The sequence below is a fragment of the Amia ocellicauda genome, chromosome 18 (assembly GCF_036373705.1).
Source record: "Amia ocellicauda isolate fAmiCal2 chromosome 18, fAmiCal2.hap1, whole genome shotgun sequence".
In the NCBI taxonomy this organism is placed as follows: Eukaryota; Metazoa; Chordata; class Actinopteri; order Amiiformes; family Amiidae; genus Amia; species Amia ocellicauda.
The window spans coordinates 9,015,523-9,039,421 of NC_089867.1; the positions used below are offsets into that span (position 1 = coordinate 9,015,523).

At 38.0% G+C, this 23,899-nt stretch overlaps 1 protein-coding gene across 1 annotated transcript in view; it reads right to left on the reverse strand.

The window, feature by feature from the left end:
- The window catches only part of dnah5 (dynein, axonemal, heavy chain 5), a 72,371-nt gene that overhangs the window by 2,703 nt on the left and 45,769 nt on the right, over positions 1 to 23,899 (reverse strand). Inside the window, exons 45-76 of the mRNA XM_066690728.1 lie at positions 23,366 to 23,542; positions 22,528 to 22,732; positions 22,120 to 22,262; positions 21,375 to 21,509; positions 20,723 to 20,845; positions 20,354 to 20,567; positions 19,781 to 20,004; positions 18,856 to 19,054; positions 18,543 to 18,715; positions 18,237 to 18,367; positions 17,009 to 17,162; positions 15,677 to 15,944; positions 15,089 to 15,320; positions 14,697 to 14,811; positions 13,941 to 14,117; positions 12,600 to 12,803; positions 12,188 to 12,367; positions 11,606 to 11,743; positions 10,086 to 10,221; positions 9,362 to 9,678; positions 8,901 to 9,056; positions 7,136 to 7,318; positions 6,238 to 6,481; positions 5,739 to 5,853; positions 5,244 to 5,434; positions 4,591 to 4,712; positions 3,310 to 3,459; positions 2,665 to 2,910; positions 2,314 to 2,533; positions 1,902 to 2,107; positions 1,173 to 1,376; positions 179 to 394 (exon numbers count right to left, since the gene is read on the reverse strand). Of these exons, the coding sequence (XP_066546825.1) occupies positions 179 to 394; positions 1,173 to 1,376; positions 1,902 to 2,107; positions 2,314 to 2,533; positions 2,665 to 2,910; positions 3,310 to 3,459; positions 4,591 to 4,712; positions 5,244 to 5,434; positions 5,739 to 5,853; positions 6,238 to 6,481; positions 7,136 to 7,318; positions 8,901 to 9,056; positions 9,362 to 9,678; positions 10,086 to 10,221; positions 11,606 to 11,743; positions 12,188 to 12,367; positions 12,600 to 12,803; positions 13,941 to 14,117; positions 14,697 to 14,811; positions 15,089 to 15,320; positions 15,677 to 15,944; positions 17,009 to 17,162; positions 18,237 to 18,367; positions 18,543 to 18,715; positions 18,856 to 19,054; positions 19,781 to 20,004; positions 20,354 to 20,567; positions 20,723 to 20,845; positions 21,375 to 21,509; positions 22,120 to 22,262; positions 22,528 to 22,732; positions 23,366 to 23,542 (5,898 nt within the window). The remainder of the gene's footprint in view (positions 1 to 178; positions 395 to 1,172; positions 1,377 to 1,901; positions 2,108 to 2,313; positions 2,534 to 2,664; positions 2,911 to 3,309; positions 3,460 to 4,590; positions 4,713 to 5,243; positions 5,435 to 5,738; positions 5,854 to 6,237; positions 6,482 to 7,135; positions 7,319 to 8,900; positions 9,057 to 9,361; positions 9,679 to 10,085; positions 10,222 to 11,605; positions 11,744 to 12,187; positions 12,368 to 12,599; positions 12,804 to 13,940; positions 14,118 to 14,696; positions 14,812 to 15,088; positions 15,321 to 15,676; positions 15,945 to 17,008; positions 17,163 to 18,236; positions 18,368 to 18,542; positions 18,716 to 18,855; positions 19,055 to 19,780; positions 20,005 to 20,353; positions 20,568 to 20,722; positions 20,846 to 21,374; positions 21,510 to 22,119; positions 22,263 to 22,527; positions 22,733 to 23,365; positions 23,543 to 23,899) is intronic.

Genomic DNA, 23,899 nt, shown 5'->3' on the forward strand with positions numbered 1-23,899 from the left:
GTATATGATAACCACCGAATGGTAATGATCTTCCAAACATATACAGTCAAATGTATAGACTATTTCTATTCTGAAACATTCCAGTGTCCTACAATGAAATGCTTCAACCCTAAATTATTATGTGATGTAAGGATTAAACATATATATTTTCCAGTTCTAATCAGAAAGCACAAGTCACCTCGAATGGGATGTATCCTGGGGGAAGCTTCTCCAACATGTCATCCGCCAGCCTTCCTACGAGGGCTTCTCGGGTCTCCCCCCCACCACTTGAGCTGTCTTTAGGCTGGATGCTGAGAATGGTGTCCAACACGTCTTTAGCCAGCTTGCTCTGGTAGGTGATGTCCGCGTTGGGGTGCAAGCCAAACACCTCAGGAGTGTCGTAGGCCGGCAGACCCTAAAATGGTAGAAAAGCCAACAGTTGAGAACTAGACGCAACTGTTACCTGAGTGAGGGATGCTCCTCTCATTCCCTCACGGTCCATTCTGATAGGAAGGTACATTTTTCATGTACAGAAACCACTTCAAATGGACAGCTATGATGCCAAACAAACGGCATCCAAGTGCCAAAGGTATCAAGATACTAAATGTGTATTTATTACAGAAGATAAGAGTTTATTCAGAACAATAAGGTCAATTCCAAAGTAAAGTTTGACGATATACTGTATTTGCAAACAAATATCTTTATGAAAGGTTTAGTACTTACAGCTTTTGGAATGACTAACCTTTTAATTTTTTTTCCCAGAATGAATTCAGATTTGTGCATATTCAAAAAAATATGCTTCATATTTGCCGAGGAATAATATCATATGGATGAGCAAGTTTAAAGATGAGGACTTTTCTTTAGAAAGGGAGATGATTTTTTTTTTCTTATATGATCTGCACTTGCAGGCATTCTGCCCAGCAATCATCGCAGACAGAAAATGAAAGACGAAAATGAATACCTTTCAGCTGGAAGTGTGAAAGATCTAATTATCTTTCTTGCTGTTAATCAAGATATACAATCAGTTCTGAGCTTGGGGTTTTTTGTGTATAGCATTTCCATTTTGTCATCTGTACATAAGTACACAGATTCTGACTAGCTCAGTGTAAGAGCTCACATCAGCTCTAAATAAAGGAGTAATGGTGAAATAGTGGTCAGGGATGCTTTACGGGTGAAAGGTGTGATTTACTGACCTGAATATACTGAAGGTACTGGTCCACATTCAAACACTTGGGAATACTGTAGCCTTTGTAGAAATAGAAGTCTGCTCCAAACATGTTCTCAGTGAACCAGACTTTTGCAAATGTGTTCAGCAGCCTTTTGTCGTAGTCATCCGTCACCCTGCCGCCATACTGGATCTCCCCTATCATGTAGTGCACTGTTTTCCAAGACACACCCTAAAAAAATAGATGAGTACCATCAACAACTTACACACCAGGGAATTCTATTCAATTTGCAATTGAATGAGAATCTTAGAAGACAAAAACATTAGACATGTTTAATACATGGATATAAATGTGTAATGTATTTTTTATTTAAACTTTCCTAAAGAAGTATTGGTGTTATATTAATGACTTATTAATATATTTATAATTTTCTTTCATGATGGAAACTTTTCTTCTACAATGAAACATTTATTCAATTCACAACTTCATATGAACTTCATATACAATAAAGTTCATAAACCTCCTACTATTAAAACTTAATAGAAGATGAGAGGGGAGTAGGTTCTTAAAAAAAGGTTTTGAGGACTTTAACAACTGAAGATGCACACAGCATTTTAAAGTATGTTCTCTCCACAAGGAATTAATCAAAACAGTGCTGAAGTGTGCGACATAATACAAACTGTTGTAGAAGGATGAAAGGAACTGGCATTTTCCTTTTTCTCCCCCTAGTTTAAACTCCTGAGTTTTTATCCATACCTTCTTTATGTCCATGTCGTCTAAGTGGTTCTGAACAAATTGCACTGTTGCATTGAAATCCGCCTGGTTGAACTCATAGGGGATGTTCCACCCTAGTGGCCCAAACTTGCGCCTCTCCTGCACAGTAGAATGCAGGAAGGCCACCCCATATAGCATGGGCTTCCACTGAGGCATGTTGCTGACATCCAGTAAGTCCTGGTTGATGCCTGAGAAAACATGGTCAAAGATATTGAGATTCCAGATTTTCACATACAAACCGGTAATACTGTTGCACTATAGTAATACCAGAACACCATAAAAGTACAGTGCATCATAGGCAGATGTGTGTATATATGTTACATGGTATTCCTTCTTCAATACTCCAATTTCTAGTTGCTTCACAGTCATCATCATAATTGAATTAAAAGCTTACCTCCATAGGTCCTCTTGAGGCCGGCCTTGAGTCCTTGAGGAGGTTCGTTGGTAAATTTAATTGACATCTGAAGAAGAGTGATCGGGAACTGCTTATGCACTTCGGTAGTCATCCACAGCCGGAACGTCTCATGAACCGATTCAATTTCGGTGATGGTGTCCATCAGCTCGTCCAAGAAATCGAGGCCCAGGTGGCAGTTCTGCAGAAGGGCCCAGCCTCCCTTTGGAGCAAAAAAGAAACCAAAGAATCAGAGTAGTATTTGACATGGACTGAAAATTCAAACGAACCGATGTCTGACTTTTCGGTTAGTGTAAAATGAGCCGACAGACAGTTTCATCCTCCCACACTTACGTTGGCCATGGTCTGCTGCAGCAGCTTCCGAGCATGGACCTCTTGTCCTTGGCCCATTGACACATAGCGCGTTTCTATCTTCTGCCTCTTTCCCAAGGCAATGATGGAGTCGGTGGGATCAGAGCCCATTGACAAGAAGCAGATTAGAGGTGTGCGTGGGCCTGATTCCTCCCACGTCTTCTCCAGGTCCAGTATCACTCCCTCTGCATACTTTTCCCCCATGGAGTCCATTATGTATTTGCGAGCCTGTGCAGCGATAAAGTGAAAGATAAACCTGTCAACAAAAGTCCATCACGACTTAGGAATGTTTAGCAAAACAATATCTAGCTACTGATACAAATGATTAGACATCCATATAATTTGTTAAATGTAGCTTACATCAATACAATACTAAATTAATGATGTTACTGCAATACATTAAGCAAGTCGCTTGTTAAGCATATGCCAGGAATAAAGTGATAAGCTGTAATTTGTTACTATCAGTGTGTTATAAATTATTCACCATCTGTGAAAATAAAGTGGTATAGGGGGAAAAATATGTCACTACTACACTGAAGGATAATCAGCATCAACATATTGAATTGGGGTTGGGGAGGAGAATGTGAATTGATTAGAAAATGCATCATATTAGAATATTTATGATACCTGAGCAATGGTTCTGTCAGGACACCAAGACCGTATCAAAAGAAGGCGTCGGAAGCAGTCCAGGCCCTGATCGTATGCATTGGGGATGACTTCCTCCTCGGGGGCCTCCTTATCAAACCAGTTCTTCCACTGTTTCTCATTTCTGCTGATCTGTACAGAGATAAGATCCCGGGATCACTGAGCAAATAACACATCAGCCTGATATGTAAGAGCTCCATGTTTTTAATTTAAGGGATTTTACTTACAGCCTTAACTCTGCTGACCTAGACCTTGGCTTTCTTGGCACATAATTTTCCCCAGTAAAAAATCAGAACAGGTTTGGAAAGCTGTTCTTTTTGTGTTCAAGACATTCTCATATATTTGAACTGTGCATATATATATATATATATATATATATATATAGTGAGGGAAAAAATATTTGATCCCCTGCTGATTTTGTATGTTTGCCCACTGACAAAGAAATGATCAGTCTATAATTTTAATGGTAGGTGTATTTTAACAGTGAGAGACAGAATAACAACAAAAAAATCCAGAAAAACGCATTTCAAAAAAGTTATAAATATATATATATATATATATATATATATATATATATATATATATATATATATATATATATATATATATGGGGTCGATATATATGTGGTAATTTACATTTAAATAATACAAACATGACTATATGGAAAACATGTACAGTGGGATAATATTTATATAAGCAACAACCAGTTAATTTGGATTTTCAGTAAATTAGATAATTTCACAGTTTGGCATGAAGACAAATCCCTTAAGCAGGCATGAGTCTGTCAGTTATGCAGCAGCTGGAAATATGAATTCTCTAGATACTGATGTTTTCGAAAGGGACAATATTTGGCTATCAATGTGTGGAAAGCACAACACGAGGAATATTAAAATAATTCTTAGTAAACAATCAAACAGAAATGAACATCCAAGATATTTACAACAGAAGGTCACTTTAAACCTCGAAATAGAACTGACAGAATCAGCGGGGCTCCTTCTGGACCCGAAAGGAGAGGAGAGAACAATACTGACCAAAACCATGTTCCATCAAAAAACATATTTCTTATAGAGTACAAGAAATATGTTACAAAATAAAGATATGATTCCCTGTGAACAACCCATGGCGTGGAATTCTATTTATATATCCATTTGTATATACACTATAATAGCTATTAAACACTATTGGTTTCGGGATCACCATTTTGGTCTCCTAGCTACAACTGCATAATCATTTTTTTTAATTTGAAATGCATGGTTACTTACTTGGTCAAGAATGTCAGAGAACTGCCATAGCTTGCTGAGCTCCACCAGATTCAGCCAAGTCATGTCAAGGATCCACTTGGCAGCTTTGGGAGGACAAGCTTTGAGATCTAAAGATGCTCCACCTATACAACAGGGCATGAGAATGTAAGTTCATCATTTTTTTTTTTTTTTAAAGAAGTTACTTTTAAAATTGTATTAAAAAGAAGCAGCCCTGCATTGATCCTGAGTGAAATGCATGTATTATTGTTAGACCCATGATGTGGTCAACGAAGCATGAAACAAGAGGGAAAGCCCTTATCAGAGTAGCATGTTTTTATAGATTTCTAGCTTGCTATAAGTACAGTTTTTCATATTAGGAATATCAGAGTAAATGGGTGCACAATTATTTTAAAATGTTTTAACAATAATAAAACATAAATAAATGGTAGTAAATATTAGTACAATATATCAATGAGTATAGATAACACACATTCCATAACTGAGGAATTGGATGTTTTAAATTTAGGCATCAAACAGAATATATATATTTTTCTTCACATTGAATTTCCCACCAGGAAATCCATAAAACTGTAATGTCTCAGAGCTCACAAACATTCCCACAGTGTGCTGATATAAAAACAGCATTTCAGAGATAGACCTGCATGACACCAGACCTTTGATGAGGGTGAGGAACTCTTCATGTTTCACCCTGTTGCTTTGCATGTCAATCTTCAGAGTCAACAGCAGGGTGAAGAGGAACTTGTGTTCCTCATACAGGCCCCGGGCGGCATAGTTGTGCACTTCAAACGTCATGTATTCGATAATGTTAGCTATCCTCTTGCTGGTAATTGGGCTTTTCGTTGATCTGTAAAGCAAATATGTATAAACACATAAACCGATTTGACTGTGTAAGTAGTGTTGTACCACTAGTTTATATTCCATACTGGAGCCATAGTGTGATGTGTAGTTTGTACAGTATGACTGTAACATTTTAAATAATACAGTTTTATCACAGTGCTGATGACCTATTCAAATGTTTTTTATATAGGGTATAATATATATATATATATATATATATATATATATATATATATATATATATATAATGTACATATGTATTTTTTATGTATTATATATTTTGTAATGTATTACTGAAGATTATTGATTACCTGGCCAGAGAAATATCAAAGATTCCCAGGAACTGCCGGAGGGAGGTCTGATACATCACGTTGACCATACTCATTTCTGTGATGAGGAAATACAGGATACTTCCCCTGGTAGCAACTGTACAGCAGATAAATCCAGTTAATTCCCCTGATGAACACATTGTAATACTTCTCTCTAAATAACATTATCTAGGGCAAATCCATGTTATTATTGGAAAACCCTATCAATCAGCATGTATTAAGTCTTAACACCCTTGCATTATAGTGTTTTGCATACAGTGTCTCACAAGGGCAGAACATTCATCACATTTGACTAAAGGAACATACAGTGCAGTGTCTAATAATAGGCCAAATCAGCAAACTTTCTCCTGTAGGTGTGCTAGTTATTGTGCAAGTTATTCCACACTTTAGTGTGGTATGGCACAAAATCAGATTTATCAAATCACAAATATTGGGCAGGATGTCTGATTAGGCGGTTTAACTGTGCAGGGTTTTGCTGCACCTGGTCTGTATTCTTCGCGGGCAGCGTTGATCTGGACCTCAGTCTCGGCTGCGATCTGCAGTTTCTGGGTGACCTCCTCGGCGGTCTTCTTGGTGTTGCCCAGCACGATGATGAGACTCTCGTCATCAACTAGAGAGCCCTGGGTGCTGGTCAGACGAAACAACAGGTTGTCCTCCAGCTCCTTCATTTTGCGCTTGTTTGCCGTCACATCCTCCATTAGGTCCGTTCTTTCTTTCTCTAGCTCCTGCAAATTAAATCTGTATTATAAACAATTTCACCTCCCAAGGGTCTTAATCAAAACTGCATACAAAAATTGGTATTTTGATTCATTTTGCAGATAGTAATCTTATTTGCAATATTCCTAACCCTCAGCCATTACATATGTATAGATATTAGGAAAAAAAATCATGATAAATAAATCATATATTTTAAACAATCTGCTATAAAAAGCCAGAGATTCAAAATGCTTTTCTACAGATCAGCTTGTGTTAATCTTCTACAGTTTATGGTTCGGTATTTAAAATGTCTGCCAATGTTATAGTTTTAATTACATGACAAGTGTAAGAAGGAACCAAGAACACTGACAAAGAGAAGTTTGTAATAGAAGTGCAGTCTAGTCCTTCACAATAAGTGAAATGGATGATCTTCATAAATTAAAGTTGTAGGCCTATTTCACTGTGAATCTGTGGTTATAAAATATGCATTGCTGTATACATGTATGGCCCTTCCACCAGTAAAGTATGTAGAGTTAAATTAATAATTTATTCTAACTGTAACAAATTTATTTTAAATCATACAATTCATATCTTTATTGCATTAATTTCACTCTCTCTCTCTCTCTCTCTCTCTCTAAGTGGCTTGGTTTAAGTTCTCACTTTTGTCTGATGTCAGATCTTACCTGTTTTTCCGTGAGAATGACTCTCCCCAGCAGCTGGTCCTCCAGTCCTTTCATAGTGACAGTGAAGTCAATGATGGATGTACGTGCGCTGATTTCAGGGGTGTATGCTGGGTTGGGTAGCTTGGTTGTGACGTACAGTCGAAACCCATTCATCACATCCACTTCTTTATCACCCACTTTTACCTGGTAGCAGGTGATCAAAAGTTCAGTTAGTTGTAGCTTCTTGCACTAATAACATTTATGAAAGGGGAATTCAAAATGGAAAATGCTTTACTAGGATTGCTTAAACCTTTCATCTTTGAATAAAACAGTACAAGGAACCAAACTAAGGATTCAATCGTTTGCAATGCAGAAACATTTTTAGAAAGACCTAGCTACTGATATGAACAGAGAATTAGAACAAGAGAGATGCCATGAAGAGAATAAAGTTAAAAAATCCTTGTATTTCTCAGTAGTTGACATAAAGAGCTGGTGCAATCATTATAATCCACGCACACAAAAAGGAAACAACTTTTACAGCAGTCAGAGTTCAGCTAAGTAAAAAATATATATTTCATCTTTGAATAAAATGCCTCCGGAGCTATTCAGTATAATTGCTTTAATGTTCACCAAATACAGAACTCTTCGAAAAGTAAAATATCCCCATAGGGTGGGAACAATTGTGTTCAATTTATGATTACTTTAACCTTCATCTTTGAATAAAAGTGATGAATGAACCAAACTAAGGTATAATTTTGCCATTTGATAAAGAAGCTAAGAAAAAATGACAGATGTACTGCTGGGACTCAAAGTTTTGTTCTTTGTATACATCTACCTGGAGTGTGCATACTGGCACAAGATGTAATATATCACCATCATCATCAGTCTATATCGATTCACTGCAGGATGAAGGCCTCCTCAAGATGTCTCCACTTGCTTCGATCTACAGCTTCCCTTTTCCATGTCACGCCTGCAAAGTTTATCATTTCATCTTCCAATGTTTTATGTGTTCATCTTTTTTCATCCCTTGGTATCTATTCAATAGCTTCCTTTGTCCATCTTTGATCTGTTTATCTTGCAATGTGTCCGGCTGATTGCCATTTTATCATTTTCACTCTTTCAAAGATGTCACATATTTTCATTTGTTCTCGTATCTATTCAGTTCATTTTCTATCTCTTGTTATTCCAAGCAGACATCTCTCCATGCTTCTTTGTGTCGTCCGCTGTTTCTGTATCATGTTTGCATTAAGTGACCAGGTGTCACAGCCATAAGTGAGCACTGGTAGTATTCATTGATCAAATACTTTTCTCTTCGGGCTAATGGGTAGGTTTTCTTTCAATAGCGTGCTGTTTCTTCCAAATGCACTTCATCCCATTTTCACTCTTCTTTTGATTTCTTTCGTAATATCTGTCTGTGCTGATTTTTTTTTACTTCAAGAGTCTATTGATCTACTTCAATTTTCATAGATTTAACAAAGCTGTTAAGCATACACACATACACATTTTTTTGTAGATGCAGTAGATTAAAAGCCTTAAATAAGAAATATTTCTTGCTACAAAGGGTTTACTTATGGATAGAGAATAGCTGAATGGATATAATTTTAAAAAATACATGTTTAGGAGGCATTCAACACAACAGTGGACACAGTATATAACCAGGAAGATTCTATTGACTATGAAGGTTCTGAACTGGATTGTATTTTGTCATTACCTACACATAACCCAGGGCCTCTATCACAAGAACAATATCATAGAGGAACAAAACTCTTCCTTATAATCAGGTTACCTTATATGTAGATCCAGTTTTGATGAAGTTTTTCTCCAGGACGTTATCCAGGGCAGGGTCAAGCTCCTCCCCAACGTCCTCAATAAGCATCGGCCTGCCCAGGGACAGACTATCCTCGAGGTGATTCCTGAAGTACTTGTGATTTAGGGAGGTTATCTGCAATGACAAAGAATGTAGAGTATAGTTTTAAATGATTATCATATATATATATATATGTGTCAAGGTAAATCAGCAAGCACAGTGGCATAGTAAATCTATCCAAGCCTTACTTTTACCATCTTATAAGCTTCGTAAATATTGCATATTGTTATTAAATCATAAAAAAGCAAAAGAAATTGCTTTCATTTTGTAAACTGACATAAGATCTGAGCATACATATTGATCTTAAAATGCAACAAAAAAGTCTGACACATTCATTTATCAATCAAATCTGACATCTTGGCGCTGAAGTTTTTTGCTACCTGCAGTTCATTCCTGGCTTCCTTGTTTTTGATCCAGATCTTGCCCTGCGTTTGAGGGTCAATTAATAATGGGAAACGGGCGGCTTTTGTGACAATTATCCCATTCTGTATTGACAGATCATCATTGGGTAACCCTTGCAGGTTCCATTCACTGACAGTCGGTGCATCAATCAGCATCTCAGTGAGGTTGAGATTGTTTCCAAAAGGTATCCTACGTGTCTTCATCTCTTTCTGCCAGTCTGTCAGCAGCAAGTTTCGAAATTCTTGATTGAAGGGACCAGAGTATGACAGGAAAGCAGTAGCCAGCAATACATCTCCTGTTTAAAAATAAAATAAATGTATGCATTGATGTTCATAGCTGTGTAACAGTCACATGCAGACTGAAGTCAAAGATGTAGATTAAGGTTAATAAATAAATAAATAAAACAGAAAACAAGTGATTTGTAAGAGAAAATGTTTTTAGTTTTTGTAATTTTAAAACCATTATCAAAAATTCCATGCATATACAGAGGACAATGGAAAATGCAATTTCATTCTTTGAAATTAAATTGGTCTGACAATTTTAGATTTCATTTGATTTGTCCTTATTATGCGAAGAAAATATAACTTATATTGTAACTTATTGTACATTTTCAAGAGTAATACTTTCACTACATATTCAGATTCTACATATTCATGGTGAGGATTTGAAGTGAACTGCCTGACTTGAAAGGGATGAACACACCAACAAGCCGCTTGGTCTGTGCAGCAAACTCTTTGCTTTGTTCTGTCCATCTCTCCTTCTCTCCAGCGAGCCCGCTGATTAGACTGGAAGCAGTTTGCATTTTGTGTCGGCAGCGTTCTGCGTCCTCGAGCAGGGTCTGGGGAATGCAAGGGAAAGAGTGGTGACTGTAGCGAGTCTTTTTGAATGTAGCAGCTGCTTCAGACAGTATTCCTGCAACCTCACATAACCTTCACTAGAGATTCAAATCACAGCACACTACTGCTGTTACTGCTAAAACCAACATACCATCTATTATAAGGACTAGATTTTCTGATTATAGGAATGTTTGTAGCATATAATTGTTGACTTTTCAACTTGGTAAATATATAAAATGTATACCATATTCTCTTCAACCACTGTGGTAGGTTAAGGGCTACCCAGCATTGAAGGAGTTGGCTATGATTCACTATACCTCAGACCCTGGCAGTTATTTTAAAACCAGCCGAGTTACCAAGCTCCCTATAGAACAACCAAACAAACAGGTTACAATTGAGAGAAGCATTTAGCTTATATACATTTGGTTGCATATACAACTCTTGAGTCTTGATTATAAACTGCAGTCAACTGCATATATATATATACACAAATTATTAATACAGAAATTAAGCATTTTATTCTACCCTGCTAATAAAAAGCTTAGATTCTCCCAGTGGCAACATTGTGGCAGCCTATTACAAGACGTTAGTGTTACAATTAATTATCCCGCACTGCTGCTGTGAATAAAAGCACTTATGCTAATTCCAGAATGAAAAATAACATTCCAGTTTATTTACGAGAAATCTCACTTCTCCATTATTTATTGTGTGATTTAAATGAAAGGTTATTTGGTATTAGGCAGGAGTCAAGTATTTAACTAACAGCAATCACCTGGAACAGTATTTTTAATAAACTAATATTAATAACAATTGACCTGGCAAGACTTTTGTTAGAATACATTTAGAATTAAAATGTATGCATAAATTAAGAAAAGTAAAAAATAAAAGAGGTATTGGTGTCTATTAGATGTAATTTGGAATATTGGCATACACTTTGATGAAGGGTTTCTTTAATGTATTTACACATTTATGTATTTTTCAAGTATAGATAAGATTTATTTTCTGAAAAAGTAAGAACTGCACTGGAGGAAAATTTTAATCTTATTTAGGGCAACAGCAAATCGAAGACTTTGACCTACCTGCAAATCACAAAATACAAATCTCTACCCTATGGTGGTTTAATTAATTGTTGGAAGCCATTTTTTTAGGGTACTTTGTAATTTGTGATTTGTGGGTGGGTCAAAGTTTTGATTTGGTCTAGCCTTTAGTTCCATTAATGGTGGCTGACTGAGCAGGTCTTGGAAAAACACTAGTTGCAAAACACCCAACAACATAAATATTAATTCTCATTATATCTGGCTAAAAGAGTGGATATAAAGTCTGGCAGTCACCTACAAGAAGAATATCTCTGCGAGGGTTAGTTAGCTTGTAAACTTCTTACTTTACCTGTTTTTCCATCATTGCTTTCTCATACTCGGCTTGTACAATATCCAGCTCAGCCTGTTTTGCATCCAGCTCTGCTTGTGCTTTCTGCAGGTCTGCGTTGGCAATAGTAAGTCGATTTTCCTGGACTGCCAGATTTGCCTCAAGAGAATTCACAAGCAATTATTAAAAATAATATTGCATGACTTAATTGACTGGTGACTGAATACAACTGAATGACTCATTGGTCACATTATTAAGATTTCAGAAGCATCACTATGAGTGGAATTTTTCCAACACAAAAGAGGATCAATTTCAAAAACTTCATTCTTAATTGAGATAAAAAGGCATGAATATACAGGAACCATTAGTCATGTAATTTCTCAAACGTATATGGCTTGAAATCCATTAATTAAACCTCATAGCTAATACAATTAGCACATGCTTGGATAATGGGCACATACTTTAAATACTCAGGAGTCTAAGATATATTAAAAAATGTCAAGCAGGAAAACAATAATGGGATGTATGTTTTTTAATTCCATGAAAATGCAGAGGCTCTCAACCACATACTGACATTAAAAAGTCCTGCAAAAGTATCCTTACCTTCAAAGGAAGCACTTCCTTGTTAATTGAAAAGAAGGACGCCATGGCTTTAGTCCAGGAGCAGAGGCCAGCCACATTCCCACAGACTCGTTTCGCGGTCTCGATGTTGTAGTCCGCCATCTCAAAGAACGGCTGCAGCAGTTCCACCACTTCTTCATTAATGGTGTCTTTTGGGAATTGCTGGAAAGATACACAACTTGCATGTAACTGTGATGCACAACTTACACAGCAAATGGATGTGGTTGTATATATATCGTGAATACAGAGAGTCCAAAATAGGCAAGGTTTAGAATACTTTTTAGACATATCTTGCAGGACACTGAGGCAAATAAAAACTGTTCTTCCTTCAAAACAGTTTTTTGTCACATAGCTGATCCTCTGGATAGTTGAAAAGCAGACTCTCCTCTCTTACCTGTAGGCTGCCCAGGAAGTTGCCAGCTGTCATGAGCTTGAGGGACTCTTGCCAGGAGGGGACAGTACAGTTCTTCTCAGGGTCTATCTTCACCGTGTTCACCCTCCTCTGGAAGAGCAGCAGCACACAGTCCATGATCCGCATAATGAGGTGGGGGGGGCGGCCCAGCGTGCGCACCGTTGCAATGTCCGATGGTTTGATTGTCTGAGAAGGAAAAAGATATCAGTTAACAAGCTAGTCCTTCTCCAGCCAGATCTACAGAGAAGAGAGGGCTAAACATCCACTTGTTTGGATAGATCAGATTTTGAGGTATTAGTTTTCTACCAGACTTTTGACACCGTAGTGTGATATTGACATTTGTCCGCTAATGGAGGCAGAACGATTTGCACTACAAAAGAGGAAAACCTCAAAAAATGTGACGTCCATCTCAACAATTAACACACGGCTGCTTTCTCGCCTTTAGCATAATTGTAGTCCATTGATTTTAAATAATTAGGCTTATCGACCACTTTTCATGCAAAGAAGAAGCTCAAGCATTGCTTTAGCATGTATTTAATTCCTTCCAAACATAGCTGATTAACATGTTACAAAAGCGGCCTTTGCACAGATAAAGGGAGAGAGGGAGAGAGGTTAAAAGACAAAGTGGAGTGAATGCTTCCAACAGTTTATTGACCCCCTATAATCATTGATTGTGATTTTTCAAGATGCAGATGTTGTGTCAGATTCAGCCTGAACACAGGATTCGACTGAGTTCCAACTGGCCAAAGGGCATGTTTTGTGTTTGCGCTTTCGTTTGCCCAGCCCTCTGAGAATAAATACCCAGTACGAGCATCAAAAAACAGCATAGAGTATGTCTGTGTTTAATTGAAGCTTCCTTGTGCAGTACAATGTCCCTAAACAGCGTGTAAGGACAACCTTAAGGCTCATTATAGCATTTACAGAAGGGCATTTTTGAAAATAGAAGAAGCCTCCTACAGGCATTTTGTATCTTATAAGCTTTGTTGCTCCAGTTTCCTCCCCGCCACGTCTTCACACGGAGTTCACACACAGATGTTCCATGATGTGACCAAAACATTATATACAGCACACTCTGAGACAGCACACGCTGTGCCAATACAAAAGCCTTTTCTTGTGAGCACTGAAAAAAGAAAACTACAAAAATATAAGCCAAAATAAAATGGCTAACCATGAAAATGGAAAAGTACAGTTAAGTACAACTGAAATATTAAATGATATTGTACATAACGGCACTGCTATTTCATCAGGGTGGAATAGAAGAGTTAATGACTTCACAGTGCTTCTTTAAAATGATATATTCCCATCCTAAAAGCATCCACACACCTGCAAGGCAGCCTCGGCCTCCTCCAGAGCAGGTTTGGCAGCTTCCAGTTTCTCCTTCGCTATGGCCTTGTCCGCAGAGATACTGTCCACGATGGCTTGGGCTTTGTCTTTCACTTTCTGCACTTCCACCTTCACCTTCTCTGCAGCTTGAGCTTTCACTGTCACTTCTTTCAGCACCTAATTTTGGGGGGGGGCGGGGGGACAAGGCACATTAGATCATAGTGAGTCTATTTCTGAACTGATTTGCAGGACTATTTTTCATTATCCTATTTTCCACTCCCTATCCCTTATCTCGTTCTTAATTTTAACAAGACAGGGGCGTCTCTGTGCATACTCGGTGAATGCACAATAATCTACAATGCACTGGAAAAGAAAAAAAAAACATGACAATGTCAATAATCATTTGTGATTTGAAATGCCTGAGCACCGCTGATTTTGGAATGTGATGCCAGCATAGCTTTTAGTGAATAAACATAAATCAATTATCTTTTCTTTGCTTGATATGACTGATGATCTCAAAACACTACCTCCATTCTTTAATTACATTTTTAAACATGATTTAGTTCAAATATTACATCAAATGCTTGCTTGATAATCCCAGTTAAAGTATTTCAGCAGTTTAATGATTTATTTAATTTAATCCTGTGTGGTAATCATCAGCTAATTTAAAGGCATGTCTTAACTCTGCAGGACTGTTGTTCCTCTGGTGTAGCATAATGGACTCTGATTACAGGGTTACTCATATCATATACAAACCATGTCTGCCTTCTCGTTGGCAACCTGCAGTTCCTTCTCCTTCACCTCGAGTTCCTTACTGAGGGCTGCCACCGATTCAGAGGCCTCCTTCAGCTTCTGCAGGCCTGTGTTCATTCTGCCATAGGAGCAAATCACGTTAACGGTCATACTATTTCGCAGCATGGTGTACAAAGGCAACGAAGCTAGAAAAAATTATAACAATAGGTTTAGAAATGAAAATGTTGAAACTATACTTCATTTACATCAATATCTTGACAACTGGCAGATCAGGACTAGGGACAAGGACTAAAACAGGAGGGTTTTTCCTCAGTTAATTGAGGAAATCACATGTTAACAGCAGTCAACCCATTTCAGAGGCACTAGGCCATGTTTTTTATACACCTTCCTCTTACCTGTTGGCCAAAGTCTGCACTTCTGAGTGCTTCTCCTTGTATATGGCTTTGTAGCCCTGGATGAAAGCGAGGTAGGACTTGGGAGTGACGTGGGTGGAACGGCGATATCTCTGGAAATAGTCCACACATTTCTCAGCCACACCGTCCTGAAAGGAGCCCATGCACTGAACCACTTCCCCCTTGACCTGGACGGTGCAGTCGATGTCATAGGTGGACAGGAAGTGTTCGGATACTGTATCAAACACAAGGGAAATAAAACAAGCAGTTTTCCCACTGAACTACAGCTGTGTGTATTAGAAAGTATTCGGACCCTTCTTTTAAAACCATGTTAAGTAGTTATTGGTTTAGTTAATTTTTTATTTTTCTTAATTACTTTTCTTCAGTTTGGTCTTTTCTGAGCTTGCTGAACAATGACTCGGCCTATAGACAACTGTGAAGCTTTCAGTTGACTGAACAAGAGCAAATTGGTATCTATGGAATGGCATATTTTTATTTGCATAAATACAACTTCTGTACACATCTGTAGAAACAGATGTGTTTTGGCTTTGATATGTAAAGAAATAAAGAAAGTATGTAGGTAGAGCCTACCAGCAATCAAGGCATCTTTCGGCCATCGGCTAAACCAGTCCATGGTGCAGCCTGAAATGAGCGCTGGGAATTTTAAAGCCCGATTCCGGAATTTTTCCCCCACAGGTGAGAAGCACAGGACCACGTGCAGATTCTGACGGACCCGGCTCATAAAGTAATCATAAAGATTCTCATTGGTCGGCGGTCGGCGAGGAAACTCCTTTTTCATGATGGGTATGAGGTCGCTGGTGATCTCATCGATTTCATCTCGGGCAAACAGGTTGGACACCTGAAATAGACACAAAGTCCTTGTTAATTATAAAAGCAGCTATTGTTAACACACAGGACTGCTCAATTTATGCTCCTATGCATTATTATCCTTAGGTTGGATTAGGAGAACAAAGGATACCAAGTAACTTCAGTTTAAAACCCGGATCTTGTGTATTTAGTTACCCAATCTATCGTGGAAATCCTGCTTCTTTCACTGCACAACTAAAGAGTTAAGCTTCCTTTCTCTACAATGGCAATTAAGATAAAGCATGATTACAAACAACATGGGGCCCTGGATTTCAGCAATAAACAACCTCTGAGAGTCCAGTCCGATTGACTCTCTGGGAGGATTACAATACAAAGTCACTAATTGTCGACCTAGTAAACTGCTGAGGTCCCTTTTCTCATAATGCCAGCACAGAACCCAAGCCAATTAACGTCATAGTCCCTCGGGCCTCCGTGAAGTGTTATGTGCACCTTATCCCTTCTCTTCATTTGGTTGTTCAAATAATCCTAATGACACAGTAGGATTTTAGTGGGGGGGGGGGGAAGTGCTAGCTTGTATAGGAAGGTGTCAATTACTGGCTTTCTGAATACACAATGTAATTTAGTTTTGTGCAAGCCATTCATTTCTTAAATATCAAAAATAGTTTTACAGGTCTCTTCGTTCTGAAAAAAAAATCCCTTGTTATTATACCTACAAGGTGTCATTGTTATTGTGCGTGTACCAATTTCAGATGAATGGCATTCACCTTTAGTATTTCATTACCGCACTTCAAAGAGGCAGGTGCATATATTACACACAAAACTCTCGGCAGATCTCAAAAGATGTCGCCTCAACTTCAATGTAGGTGCTTTTCCCTGTTCGACAACCCAATATGCATATTTCATTACTGTCACTAAACATATAACACGGTTTGATTTGAATTCCACATTATAAATACAAATTAATGAAAACGTGGAGAATGAATGGGGCGTAGAGTTAACAAGTATTGGAAATTAACATGACTTGTCAATGGCTCACACAACATCCTTTATTTGGTTGAGAGTATGAAGCAAATCAGTTTTACAAGTACAACTCACCTCTCCAGATGATAAAACATTATTCATGTACTCCAGGAAAGACTCTTCCTTGATCTCATTGTCAGTGAAGATAAAACTGATGCCTTTGCCCTGCTGACCTGCTGTCCTATATAGCACTTTCAAGTCTTCCATCAGGTTGGAGGTGTTATAAGATCTGGGAATAGAAAGTGTGTCGTGAGCAGAACTACATTATAAACTGAAAGAGAAGCGTGTGGATCCAGGATACAGAAGGAGCTTATCTCATCGTGTGAAAGGAATGAAGACTTCCTTCCCCATGGGAGGATGAAATGAAAGGAAATATTGCCCATAAAAGAGAACCAAATTATCCAGAATTGTACACAAAAGAGGGAGATATAATTTAAACCTTTGGTAAAAAATACAAAAACTGCAGTAACTGACACATTAAAACTTTTTTTACAGAAGTTTCTCTTATGTAAGTTTTAGTTGGAGTACCTGATCTCCACACATTGTGAAATCAGACTGAAAATTGTCTTTAAAAACAATTATCCACAAAACCAGCTTTGTACATCATACCCTACAGCACATTGTAAACAAATACAGCTGAAGTATTATACAGCAGATGGCAACACGTTTTTTGCTCAATTACATATTAAAACATGAAAGCAAAGCTACATAACCCAAAAAAATATTGATTGAGGAATTATGTTTTGAAATGTAAGTCTTATTTACTGTTTTTTTTTTTTTTTGTGGGGCAACTTACTTCAATGCAGAATATCTGCTTTCATAACTAGCAGCCTTCTACAATATTAAACACAGACACCACCTACTGGAATACAGCAATATTGCACTGCAGTAAACAAAACATTGACATGACATGACTGAGCACAGCTCAGTCTCCACAGCTCTGTTGTTAACACCTGGGTAATGGTGCGCTTCTACATTTTCTCCTAAAAATTAAACGGATTGATGTATAAATCAATATTTTTAGCAGTATCCAATTACATTTTAAAAACAATGTATCAGTCTTATACATACACGACTGTACCAAACACACACACAGCATCCTGATGGGATATTAAGTTCACTGACCATTGAAGGAGCAAATTATTACATGAAGTCACACATTAACAGTTCATAATATTAAAAGTGTTTCTCATAAAAGGACAGTTTAAATATGTGAACTGTCTACAAGAGTTGCAAGAGTATTGTTCACATAAACTATTTTATTAAACCGAATCCTAATTTACATAAAACTATACAAACATACCTGGTCAAAGTGATCTGAAAGGTTCTGTATCCAGCAATGAAAGATGCCAGTCTAGTCAAGCTTTGCTTTCCAGATCCACCTACACCAACCAGAAGTGCATTTCCCCTGGGAGTGCGGATAATGCGGGACACCTACCGAGTAAAACAGGTTAATTACACCTTCAAATAAAGAAATGTGATTCCTCATGAATTAATACATAAATACCAAAGGGTTCACACATGGATATGTCATGCACTTCATCTGAGTTCTGATGTTTAAATGACTCAAAGGGTACTCCTGTTGACCTTTCTGTTATGTTTCTTTTACCTTCACCAGATGAATCATGGCATCTCTGAAGAAGACCATGTCCATGCCAGCTCCCCTAATGTTCTCATTGTACTGAGCCAGGAATATATTCAAGCGGTCCTTCAGGCTTTCCATGGACTCGATGGGCTCGTACACTTTGGGCATGTCAAAATCAGTATCCTCAGGCTCCTCCCCTGTAGAGAACAAGACGACTGAATTAAAGTATGTTAAGGATCTCCTGGCTTAAAAAGGAGGAAAGGCATTACACCTTCACTCACAGTGTGCTGGAGAGCATGGAGTTGTATAGACATGCTGACAAAATGCAATGACATACCTGTAGCTTCGGGTGCATCCCTCAAGAAGTCAACAAAGTAAGAATCCACTCCAGCATCGACCACAGCTCGGGCCTCCTCCCCCAGCTCTTCTCCCACCAGCTTTGCCAGCTCTCTGTCAAACCAGCTCACGTCCTCGGGAATGGTGAAGCGGTCGGCGATGACACGCTTACACTCATGTTTCCACAGCTGGAGCACCACCTGCAAAATGAAGAACAGGAACATTTTGTGAAGAAATACTGTGGGGACAATCTTTATGAATACTAGGTGAGATAATGAATAATAGGTGAGAGCGAGTGATTTATTAGGGCTCAACCAAAATACAGGAAAGTGAAATCCACATGAACACATGTAAAAATGTATAAAATAGCATAATTAGATGCATATATACTTGATTCATGTAGTCTATGCTTAACATACACATATTCACTCACACCAGGGCCAGTATCAGCTATAAGCAGACTAAGTGGTTTCGTAGGGCCCCAAGAAGGCCTTGGGGGCCCTTAATATGAGGGATGTGTTATTTTAAGCATCAGATTTATTGTACATAATAAATTAAAAAAAAAAAAAAGGTTGAACAGAAATATACTTTTTTTTCTTGGGGGGGCCTTAAAATAGTTTTCACTTTGGGCCCCAAATATGGTAGCACCAGCACTGACATACAATTATACATACATACATACATACCATTCAATTCTTTATGTTGATGCTGATAATGATGAATGGTATGAATTCAAGATTTTTAAATGGACCCAGATAATATTAGATAAAAGGTAACAGAATTGAAACAGAGTTCAAACAATTAATTACAGTTCAATTATATCTAATTTGCTTGAAAGTACCATGGTTTCAAAGCTTTGATATTTGTGAATGAGAAAAGGCGAGACCACTTTTAGCTAATTTACTACAGGTCAGTGAAACACTTACAGCCTGAGAACTGATGACCTCGGAGGTGGTGTTGAGCATTCCCTGCCAAATCCGAGACAGGTCTCTCAGATTGAAGATGTAGTGGAATTTTGCAGGAGTGGGGAGCATTTTGATTTTAGTCTTTTGCCACAGCTTGCGTGTCAGAGAGACCAGCTTAGATACAGTGTCTCTGACTTCTTCTGAAAAACCACGCTGAGAACAGAAATGTCCGATTCCAATCACTCCTGCCAAAACACAAAAAAACAGAAATAGTGCAAATCGGATAGTGGGAAGAGGGTGTAAACACATCTACATTTCAGATTTGAGGCCTACCAAATTGCAGTTGCAAAATCCAAAACTAGGCTTGCACATTATAAACTACTATTACTTAATGACAAAACTGATAAATACGGAAAACTTGTGAAGAATGTGAAGAATACTAGTAGGATAACACTTCAAATTTCCATCAGACAACACACAAACTAATCACATCATCTGGACTGTTATTTTTCCTCCTGAACTGATAAGCACTACACTAACTTTTAAAACATCCAAGAATACATTTTTAAAAAGCAAGAGAGAGCCATATCTCACCAAATATCTTGTCGATGGAGGTGTTGGAGGGCAGGGTGCAGTTGAAGATGGAGAATTGTCTCTTCAGTCTCTGAGGAATGTCATTGCGGCCCCCTCCAGGATGGATCATGGCAGCCAGAAACTGGATGTCCACAATGTTGGTGAACTCCCCTGGCTTCTCTAAGTTATAAAACCCATTCTGCTCCATCACCTGGCGGACTATCTCATTGGTAACCTGGAAAAACAGTAGAACTGTAAGTGTTAACCAATTTGTAATTGGAAACCTAGTTTCAATATCTCAGGCATGCAATAGTTGCAAGTAATATGTATGTTATCTACTGCTTTGACTGATCAAAATTTCTCTTCATTGTTTAAAGATGACCAACCTACCTGATCCCCCCATTCATTGATAACGGGCATGTTGATGTCATCAATAAAGACAGACATTTTCTTTCCTGCTGGAGGTCCATAAGTTGTACCCATTCGCTTGTCTATGTAGCTTTCAATAGTGCGCTGAAACAACAGAAATGTTATTGTAATTTCCTTTCTTCGCAGACAGGAGCAATACAAGAAAATATATATTTGAAAAAGAGTATCTAGGGATGATTAAAAAACGGTCTGCTTTATTGAAGAATTCATTTTTGTATCTGCTAAATTGTTAACAAAACAAAGCTCTTCTTTTGAAATTATACAACTCAATCATAATCAATTATGTTGTCGGGAAAAAGTAATTTACCAGTAGACAAAAAAAGGAGAAAAATAATCATGTAATTTCTCTTTTTCACAGAACATTCTTGATTGTTTCCTTTTGCCTTCCTGTGTTAGGAAACACAGGAAATGAATGTGACAGTAGTAGAGAAATAAAACGATAAAAATTTAATTTGTCTTAGTCACTCTACATTTGAACATAATTATAGAAATAACTGCTTGTGTGCCATCTCAGCTGCTAGATAACCTTTTTTGGCCTGCCACTCGACCTGTCGAGGAGATTGAAAATGAAAAACACATACTTAGCAGATCGAACCCTTTGAAAGATGTTTACCTGGAACATCAGTGGTGTGGTCGCAGAAGAGAAATTAAGGCTCTTGGCCATGTGAGATTCTGGGTCATACTTCGACATATAGCCCTTTATAATGACCGTCTTGGCTGTGCCCTGTTCACCAATCAGCAGTACTGCCTAGAAAACAGTGCACACTTGCAGGTTAATTTAAGGAGTCTGTGCTTTTTCATGACAGCACATTTAGCCTTACCTTGCAACCTCAAAGAGCAGAGACAGGAGAATACTTATGTAAATCTGTTATGTAAATAGAGTTTCTATGTTTGCCACGACTGTTAAAATACTTTACTTTCTTAATTCAACACAGGTAAAGGTTTTATATGTGGCATGGTTTTCATGCTAGTTAAATTTAACATGCATGATTAAATCACCCCTAAAGTCAACGTTCTCAATGAAAGCAGAATATTAACATCTGCCTAACCTTATTATAATGACAAAATGTAAACTGTGTGGTACAGAATTTACTGCAGTAGTCACTAATTGTTATTACATGGTTATTATTTGTACTATTATATATGTATTAGCACATTTACAATATGAGAGCAGGGGGCTCCCATATGAACAGTTAAAAACATCCACTCAAAGTGCAGGTTGAGCCATACAGTGCAGATCTTCCTGGTCTGAATCTGGGCAAGGTTGTAGCTAACTGTGTAGACGTACAGGGGCAACTCACATTTAGATATCCATAGACGATAAAATCAACCAATCATGCATTCACACAGATACCGACCTTGCCCTGTTTAGCAATCGTTTGAATCAGGAAGTCAGTCCTGACATTGTCCACATTGGGCACAAGTATGGACCCGTACTCTGGCGTGCTGTCGGGTGGGTAGATGTACTCTTCAACTCGTGTGTTCCAGTGCACCCATTGTCCTGATTAAATGAGATTTGCCATCATTCATGTTGTCATAACTACTATAGAGATGCCCAAGTTAGCTAATGAAAGATTGGAATCATGCAGAGATTTCCCCTCTCCTATTCCTAGAGAGCCACAGGGTCTTCTGATTGTCACTGCTATCCAAAGAATAGAAGCAATTACTAAACAATGTCTAAATTAGCATTGCTCACAATGTCTGTGCAGAATAACCCATAGATGGGAACAGAAGTCATTGTATTTTCAGAATTGCCCCCAACTAACCATCAGAGGTCACATGGAAGTCAAACATGGTGTCCTCGCTGCCAGCAGGGATGTCGGGGAGGTCGAGGCAGATACTCTCCTGGGCTCTGAGCCAATTTTCCAGCTTCCTCCGGTCTTCCAGCTCCAGCATGGCACCGATGCTCCACATCAGGGAAAACACATACAGCCGTTCCAGGTGTTTCCGTGACACTTCCCCTCCCTGCTCCTGAGACGGACATCGATAAAGATACGAGTTTCAAAATAGATAAACCAAAGATATAGGCTTGGAAAACAAGTTCTGTCATCTTCTGTGGCATTTTATGACCAGATAGGTTCTTCAAAGTATTTAAGAAAAACATTCAAGTTCAGATGAACCAACATGGCTTCATAAACAAAAATGAATACACTGTAAACATATTAGAGAGTGTGTTTCTGGTGTCGTAGTTCTGTTGTTTCAATAAAAGCTCTGTGCACTGCAATTGCAATTACTTAGCTGTCCTGAACACATCCATTGTAATAGTTGACCACATAAAATAAGATCCCTTAAAGACAAATTTGATTATACCTGCTACAATAGGTCAGAATTGTCAGCATAGTCTGAACTTTACAATCAAACTGCACCTTTAACCATACATGAAGAGCCATTAATACACAAACTTGGGTTTTCACTCTCATTAAGATTAGAAAAACTGTGTAATAGGATAGAAAAGGGGAATGGAGTATTTATGGAGCATAATAAAACAAGGTTTCACCCAAATTTGTATCTGTGGAAATACCCTTATGGAAATAAGCATTGCTTAGTTCTTTGATGTTGAATATTTTGTACTTTACAAAAGGCAGCAAGATTAAAGTTATCTACCTTTGGGGGAATCAAACCCTGCAGCATGCTGATGCTTTGCATAATTACAAAAGCCTCAAGCATCTCCATTTTGTACTCCAGGGACTGCACACTAAATCTGTAGAGGTCTGGGAAAGAAGATGAAAACAGCTCCCGCAGAACATCTCCCTCCTGTGCAGAACGTTTCTTCAGCCAGCCCTGAAAAGGAAGAAATTGCACGTTTAAAAAGTTTCAGTAGGACTTCTCTGTGGTGCATCCCTTTGAGATCATTATAAAAGAGTTACTCATGTCTTTGCAACTGTTACTTTGAAAAAGATCAGACTGAATTCTACTTCACAAAATTATTGACCGTAAAGGCGATAAGCACTTTTACAATTTCACAAATTCACAATTTTCCTTTTTAGACTAAATTGATATCCTCTGAGGGTAATAGATAATAAGTGTTATATATATATTTAATTATAGTGTAGCACAAGGTACGCAAGAGACATGATTTCCCATTTAAGTACTTACAATAACTTATAACGTTAATGGGTTGGGGGCCACAGATCTCCA